The sequence below is a fragment of the Podarcis raffonei genome, chromosome 7, assembly GCF_027172205.1.
Source record: "Podarcis raffonei isolate rPodRaf1 chromosome 7, rPodRaf1.pri, whole genome shotgun sequence".
In the NCBI taxonomy this organism is placed as follows: Eukaryota; Metazoa; Chordata; class Lepidosauria; order Squamata; family Lacertidae; genus Podarcis; species Podarcis raffonei.
Genome location: NC_070608.1, coordinates 1225273 through 1233318, shown reverse-complemented (window position 1 = coordinate 1233318; position 8046 = coordinate 1225273). Strand labels below are relative to the sequence as shown.

The window sequence follows — 8046 nt, the reverse complement described above, 5'->3', positions numbered from 1 at the left end:
TAAAGTTAAATAAAAGATGGGGCAAATTCATGGAGGGCCCTCGAGGGCTCCTAGCCAGGATGAGGCAGCAATGCACCCCTTGCAGAAAGCCTCCAGGCCTCCCAGGGCAGGGCAGGGGCAGCGCCTGCCTCTTGGGCTGCTTCTTTTATGCTGGACGTGGGTGCGAATCTCTCCCGCATCAGCCACAGCAGGTGCTTCAAGTCTCCCAAGGTTTGGCCACTCCCCGAGGCGCATGCTTCACTTGGTCTCCCAAGACAGGCAGATGCCAATCAAAACTAGATGCAGGTATATGCTGGGACTCCCGCAGTTCTTCTGATGACAATCCCCTTTGAGCTGGCGATGAATCATAGGATGGCAGAGTTGGCAGGGACCCGAAGGAGTCATCTAGTCTAACCCCTGCAATGCGGGAATCTCAGGTAGATCAAACATGATGAGCCGGGATTTGCAAATGGTGACACGCGAAGAGCAGGGGGGGGGGTTAAGGTCACCCCAAAGCACAACCACCGCCTGCTCTCCCGTGAACATACTGGGTATTAGGATCTTCCTCGGAGACCCTACTGGAGATTCCCCACAAAGTTGCCCAGGATTTCAGGCAGGGAAAATTCAGATTCCAGATTCTACTTGGGTCTTTCCTCTGGGGCCCCAGGTGTTGCAGGAATTTATGTATAGGTTGGGGGGGCGGTTCCCTCTCCAGCAGATATCATGCGCATGCAGCCCACTACCAAAATCAGCACAATCACTTTTTGTGACTTGTCTCCACAGCACACTTTACCACAGTTTCTTCCTGTCTGTTCAAAGGGCCTCTGCTGTAGAATACCAAATGTAAGAATTCACTGATAAATGTATCTAAGTACTGGCTCACTGAGGGACATGGGTGGTGCTGTGGGTTAAACCACAGAGCCTAGGGCTTGCCGATCGGAAGGGCGGCAGTTCGAATCCTCGCGATGGGGTGATCTCCCGTTTCTCGGTCCCAGCTCCTGCCAACCTAGCAGTTCGAAAGCACGTCGAACTGCAAGTAGATCAATAGGTACCGCTCTGGCGGAAAGGTAAATGGCGTTTCCGTGCGTTGCTCTGGTTCGCCAGAAGTGGTTTAGTCATGCTGGCCACATGACCCGGAAGCTGTACGCCGACTCACTTGGCCAATAAAGCGAGATGAGCACCGCAACCCCAGAGTCGGCCACGACTAGACCTAATGGTCAGGGGTCCCTTTACCTTTACCTTACTGGCTCACTGGGAAAACTTCAGAAACTCATCTAGACATGTGAGCTCAGCTCCTCAGCAGCCCCTCTGCCTGAGTGATAATCCCTGGCATCCTGATACCTGAGTGCCAGGCAGGTAGCCATTCCAGAAATACCAAACCCAGATCAAGACAAAAGGGTGTGATGAACTTGGCTGGGAAACAGGGAAATGTTAATATCTCTTTTGTTCCACTTGATGGGTGTTTGGTGGAGGGCAAGGGGAACCATGGGGCAGGGTCCAGGATGCTCAGATTACTGCCAGCAGACCTCCCCTTTCATGATGTAACCATGATGTATGAGTGATGTAGTTGGGGGGTGTAACATGGGGATTAGTAGCTAATAAAAGTTGGGGTCTTCTTTTCTTCAGGGCTTCCATCTTGTTCCACCTTGTGGCAGGGGGGAGTCCTGTCGCGACAGTCTTCAGTCAAGACCAAGCCGACTGGCTGCTGTTTTGCGCTGGTATTCCTGGGCTGGTGTCCTTTTTTTTTTTGTCCAAGGGAGCCGTCGGATTTCTCCGTTAACAGTGGCAAAAACCTTCATCTGCCCAGGCCTTTTGTGATCTGGAGTTGCCACCCTGGCAGTGCGCTTAAGGTAAAATTATCTCGCCACCCCAGAATTTGGGCTCCCTCTGCATGGCTCTAAGGCGCCAACTGCACCTTAAAGGTGGGGGTGATGCTTTCTGTATTTTTGTTTTAATGTAAAACAAAAGGCAAATTTGGAAGCAACCCTTTTGAACAGGAGAGGAAAGCTCTGGATAACTTCCAGGACAGAGGAGCACTTCAGGAATATATTCTTGCCGCAGGTGTGAAGAAACGATTGCCAGAAATCAGTGTAATCCACTTGGTCATGTCAACAAGGTACAGTTCTGTGGACCCTTTAGCGCCCCCCCCCCCCAACCTTTTGTCAACACAGAATTTTGAAAATATGCTTTAATCACTTTTTGTATGAGACAGATACATTCTGCAAACTCTTTAAAAAGTTGCTGGGTTGTCAAAACAGGGGAATGACCACACACAGCCAAGCACCACCTTGGCTGAAAAAGAGCTGGGCAGCAGCAGTCGCCAACACAGCCACCTATGCCGGGAGCAGGGGTGCTGTGGAATTGGAGCAACACCCCGCCCCCCACAAGTCGCTGCTCCCCTGCTGCGAGGACGGATCCTGGGAAAGGGGACGGAAGAGAACCGAGGCAGCTCTAGGGGCAGAAACTGCCACGAACCCAAACCAGGCCCCCCCAGGAGAAAAAAGCTTCCAATCACCCGTGCCACCACAGGCAGTAGTACCAAAATCCGGCCACAGGAGCCCCTGCTAACCAGCATTCCTTATTCCCATAAGGCCTTGGGCTCAAGGCCGGCAAAAGGGGACGCTGCGCCCCTTTCGCTACAGAAGAGCTGCCGGTAGCCAAAAGCTAGGACGGAACTGAATGCCCAATGCCTTTGGGCTGGACGGAAGAGGACCCCCCCCCCCAGTGAGGGACAGTCCTTTAAAGCGCCCTGAAGGTCAGCACCAAAGGGAGGGAGCTGTCTCTGCCTACCCAGATGGGGGGGCCATCCAGGCTCTGGGCAAAGCTCAGACCCCCCCCCAACTCCCAGCCACACCCTTGGGCACAGCAGGATTCGAACCGTATTCCAATTGGATGGGGGGCCACACCTCCCTCCTCCTTCATTGAGCCGCGGCAGGATTCACCTGGAAAATTCCCAGCCCAGGTGCCGGCCCCAAGCGTCAATCCAGAGAAGGCGGCCCCCACTGACAGTTATTGCATTGATCCAGACTTCGGACTCAAAAAACGAGTACCTGGCGGGCAGCCGTTACAGACAGACAGACACACACACACAGAAAAAGATCACACAAGGCAACTTTCCAGGGCAAAGATGGCGGCAGCAGCATCTCTGCCCCTGCTGGTGCTGCGGAGAGTCGTGGGGCGCCCAGGAAACGGCAGGAAGAGGCTGCTCTGCCCTCGCCAGGGGTCCCTCTGCTGGTGGGAAGGCAGGAGGGGCATCGCCGGGGGGGGGTCACTGGCTGCCCTCGTAGTTGAGCACGTAGTAGTCATGGACGTACATGAGGACGGCAATGGGCTGCCCAATGATCAAGGAGATCCACACAGCCGCGTTCCCATAGTTGCCCTGAAGGAACCGGCCCACAAACCAGGCCAGAGGAATCTGCGGAGGAGGAGGGAAGAGGGAGGAAAGATGGCGGAGGGAGATGGGTCTTTTTAGCCTGGAGAACAGGCGACACAACAGCCATCTTCAGATGCATTTTAACCTGTATTTTAAATTGGGGGTTTTTTCCCCCCCCTTCTTTCCCCCCCTATTATGTTTTTAGTGTGATTTTATTGGTGTTAGCCGCCCTGAGCCCGGCTCTGGCCAGGGAGGGCAGGGTATAAATAAAATTTAATAATAATAATAATAATAATAATAATAATAATAATATCTCAAGGGCTGTCATGTGGAAGGTGGAGCAAGCTTGTTTTCTCCTGCTCTGGAGGGGAGGACTTGAACCCATGGCTTCAAGTTACAAGGAGGAGATTCAACATCAGGAAGAACTTTCTGATAGTAAGAGCTGTTGGACAGTGGAATGGACTCCCTTGGAAGGTGATGGACTCTCCTCCCTTGGAAGTTTTTAAGCAGAGCTTGGGTGGCCATCAGTCATGGATGCTTCAGCTGAGATTCCTGCATTGCAGAGGGTCAGACTGGATGACCCTTGGGGTCCCTTCCAGCTCTACAGATCTGTGGTTCTATGATTCTCCACCCTAGGGCCAAAGTGCAAGTCTTGTCCCAAGGCTCACAGGAAAGAAGACAGAACTCTCTGGGGTGGTGGCAACAGCAGCATCCTGGACTCTCGTTTGACCCTCACCCCCTCTGCCAAGACACCACAAGGCTGAGCTGGCGGCTGAGCTGGCGGCAAGTGGCCTTTGCCAAGTCACTCATTAATGCAAAATAATAATAATAATAATATTTATTCATATCCCGCCCTCCCCAGCTGAAGCCGGGCTCAGAGCGGCTAACACTAAAAGTAACACAGCATTCTAAAATCAATTCATTCTAAAACCAAGTCAGAGTCAAATTAATGGCAACCATTGGGCTAGAGTACTGTGAAGAATTACCAAAGGAGGGGGTCAGACTGTGCCTTGGCCAAAGGCCTGGTGGAACAGCTCCATCTTGCAGGCCCTGCGGAAAGATGTCAAGTCCCGCAGGACCCTAGTCTCTTGTGACAGAGCATTCCGCCAGATCGGGGCCACGGCCGAAAAAGCCCTGGCTCTGGTTGAGGCCAGCCTAACCTCCCTGTGGCCTGAGACCTCCAAGATGTTTTTGTTTGAAGACCGTAAGGTCCTCCGTGGGACATACCAGGAGAGGCGGTCCTGTAGGTACGAGGGTCCTAGGCGTATAGGGCTTTAAAGGTCAAAACCAGCACCTTGAACCTGATCCTGTACTCCACCAGGAGCCAGTGCAGCTAGTATAGCAGCGGGTGAATGTGATCCCCTGGTGAGGACCCAATCCTTACCTGAGCCATCATCCCTATGAACGCCCAGGGCCGGAACATCTTCAAGGGCACGCTGACCAGGTACTGGGTGGGGACAGAAACCCACAAAGACATCAGTCCAGAGAGGAGAGGGCACAAAGGAAGCTTGGCTGGCAAGCCTGGCTGCCTCCCATGCCACCCTCTGAAGCCCAGCAAGCAGCCCACGAGTCTCCCCTGGACGAAACAGAAGGAAGGGCGCTCTCTTGCCTCCTGAGCTTTAGGTGTGAGCCCATGGAATGACCCACACTGGGCCGGGGGAGCAAGTCAAGGGAGCGAGCTCCAGCCAGGACACCCTTGCCCTCTCCACGTTCAGGAGTTTGACCCACTTCGCCCTGTTCAAACCTTATGCTGAGAACGGAAGGCAAGACACGATCGCGCCCCCTGCCCCTTCTCTGCTTCCAGAGAGGACGGTCCTACGCCAGCCCTTGAAAGATGCTTATCCATCATTCTTCAGAGGAGGAGGAGCCACAGTGTCCCTCAGCAGCATCTAACTTCCTCAAAGACACCTTGGCATTTGTCTCCAAATTCCTCCAAAAGATGCAGTGCAACTTGGGAGTTTTCTTTTTTAAAAATCATTTTTATTAAGTTTCCCATTTTAACAATCCAATCAAATCATGTTGAATGTTCCAAATTATACAAATACATATCAAATGGTCCAAATATTCTGCCCAAATTATAATTTTTTGTTGGGACTTCCCATGCTTCAAGTTCGGGGGTCTCTGATCATCGCAACTTGGGAGTTTTCAGGTGGATTCTTAGAGCTGAGAACTACTATCTTTACCTCTGCCCAGCACACACCTTTTTTTGCTATAGGCAAAACTTGGGAGTAAGCAATTGTCTCCCAAGCCTTTTCCTTACTGGTCTTTGCAGAAATGGTCTCCAGCAGAAAGCTCTGCCTGCCGCCATGTCCGCCTGGGCTGCGAAGCTCAGTTTCAGGAGGCCCACACCTCCCCCTCAATCAGATGCTGCTTCCCTCTCTCGCACCCTTGCAGAGAAAGGCTGGCTGAGCACCAGCAAGGATGCTTTTTGGTACGAAATCCACAGCCTTTAAGAAGAGGGTTGAGATTGCAAGCCAGTAAAAGAGGGGGGGGGAGAGTCCCTTTGGGCTCTCCTGTCGACATTCATGCACATAAATTTGTGGAGCAGGTACTAACCTCGTGGAAGAAAGCAGAAGCGAAGAAGACGCCTGTCTGAGCCACCCATTTGCAAGCCCCCTTCTTCATCATGGGCTTGTAGAAATGCCTAATGCGCAAAGGAGAGAGAGAACTTAAGAAGAGGCTGCTGGATCTGACCCTGGAGGCAGAGCAGAGCTACTGTGGTTCAAGCCGTTGGTAGAAATATTCCTAGAGAAGGCTCTTTCAAAGCCATCTAAGTTGGGGGCCACAGCTGCCTCCTGCAGAAGCGAGTTCCACAGTTTAAATACGTGCTGCACGAAGGAGGACTCCCTTTCATCTGTCCCAATTGGACTATGAGCAGAATTAGCCCGGCCATCCCCCACTGACAGCTACAGCACCCCCCCTTGACCCCAGGATTGTCACAACTCAGCCTAGGTGTACCTCAAGCACCATTTGTGGACCGGGATGTTCCAGTTCTGCCAAAAATAGGTCACGGTCTCCGAGTTCCTGAAGGAAGAAAAGGGACATGTGTTGCTGCGCGTCAACTAACCCTACAACCCTTGACATTGAGAGAAACCCTTAACAGAACAAAATAGGTCGTCCCCCCCTCTCTTTCGGACAGGGGGCCCAATTCCTGCAGGGTCAAATGGGAGCGGTCTGGCTGTGCACAGGATTCAGTCACTGAGTTTCACCAGCGAAGGCTGAGCCCAGCCAGTATCGTTCTTATCAGATGCCTCAAAGGCCCTTCCTACAACGCACACGGAAGGGAGGTGTCTGCATCAATCACCATCATCCTAAGAGATGGGGATCCACCCACTGCACGCCCACACTTGTTAGGGCTGGGGAAAACCCTCCCAGTCCTCGCCCACGTTGAGGAAGTCTCCAAAACCCAAGCCTTGGCTGCTCTGCAGAGTGCTTTGAATGCCCAAAGCAGATCTTTTGAGTACCATTAACAGGTTTATTTATTTTTTATTATTACATCCATCTGCCATTCTTTCTGCGGTCCTAGGGCAGGTTATAACAATCTGAGACACAGCTTAAAAACCTGAAAATTAAAAAAAAGGGAAAAAAGAACACAAGTCACAAAACACACAGGCCCTCCCTGCAGAGCTGACTCACCACCAGTCCCTGTAGAACTCCCGGTCTCCAAACTGCATGATTTCCGCAATGACATTCAGGCTGGAGTGGAAGAACCAGTAGAAGAAGATGAGCCAGATCAGGTGGTTGGGGACCTGTCGGGGACAGCAAGGTAGAGGACAGCATTAGTGCAAGGGTCAGCAAACTATGGCCCGGGGGCCGGATGCAGCCCACCAGGCTCGTAAATGCAGCCAGCGGACCCTGCCGCCTGCTCGGTCAGTCGCTGCACGGGGACTGACTTCCGTGACCCTGGCACAGCTTCGGATTGGCTGCAGGAAGTTCCTGCAGCCAATCCAAAGCCTCGCTGCCCGTGTGCTCAGGTAAACCCAGTGTGGCCATGGATGGAGAGGCGGCCCAGTCTGTGGTACGTACAGCTAGTTTCAGAAGGCGCTCAATGATTCTGGAGTAGTCCATGTCCTGCAAGGGAGAGGAGGGCAAGACTCAGCTGAGGAATGTCATTGACCCATCCGGGGTGTGGATGGCAGAAAGCACCAAGCCCCTGTGTCTTCTTGGGGGGTGGGCTGTCCAGGCAGCTCTCCTTTGGGACGCTGGCACCCAACACACCTTGCAGACCCCTCCCCTAGTTGCAGGTGCTGAGCACTGAAGAGGCCACCAGGCCAGCCATAAGCTAAGCTGTGGTTTTTTAAAACTCAGAAGCGTTATTATTTCTCCCTCCCCACTTTTCCCTTTAAGAGCACATTGTGGGTCAGTCCTGCTTTCGTGGGGGGCGGGTGTCCACAAGCAGTTCCCCAGGACCATGGTGGAGAAGGGGGTCCCCAGGGCATGGCTTACCCGAAAAGGCTTCATGGAGTTCTGAATTGTGGGGACCATCCACTGCAACAAGCACACATTAAAATCAGGTTAATAGGGCCGGGGGGGGGGGTAAAACCCAGGGGTCATCTAGCCCAGCCCCATAAGATACAACCCAGCTTAGCCTCCTTGGTTTGAGGGAATGTTCTCTGGCCCTGTGGCACAGAAGGCATCATCACTTTACTGGCCGAGGGAGCCGGCGTACAGCTTCTGGGTCATGTGGCTAGCAT

At 52.8% G+C, this 8046-nt stretch overlaps 1 protein-coding gene across 1 annotated transcript in view; it reads right to left on the bottom strand.

Moving 5' to 3' along the window:
- Positions 1–2152: 2152 nt before the first annotated feature.
- The window catches only part of DGAT1 (diacylglycerol O-acyltransferase 1), a 35693-nt gene continuing 29799 nt past the window's right edge, over positions 2153–8046 (bottom strand). Inside the window, exons 11-17 of the mRNA XM_053395073.1 lie at positions 7799–7840; positions 7379–7423; positions 6989–7101; positions 6311–6376; positions 5909–5996; positions 4737–4799; positions 2153–3394 (exon numbers count right to left, since the gene is read on the bottom strand). Of these exons, the coding sequence (XP_053251048.1) occupies positions 3248–3394; positions 4737–4799; positions 5909–5996; positions 6311–6376; positions 6989–7101; positions 7379–7423; positions 7799–7840 (564 nt within the window). The 3' untranslated portion in view covers positions 2153–3247. The remainder of the gene's footprint in view (positions 3395–4736; positions 4800–5908; positions 5997–6310; positions 6377–6988; positions 7102–7378; positions 7424–7798; positions 7841–8046) is intronic.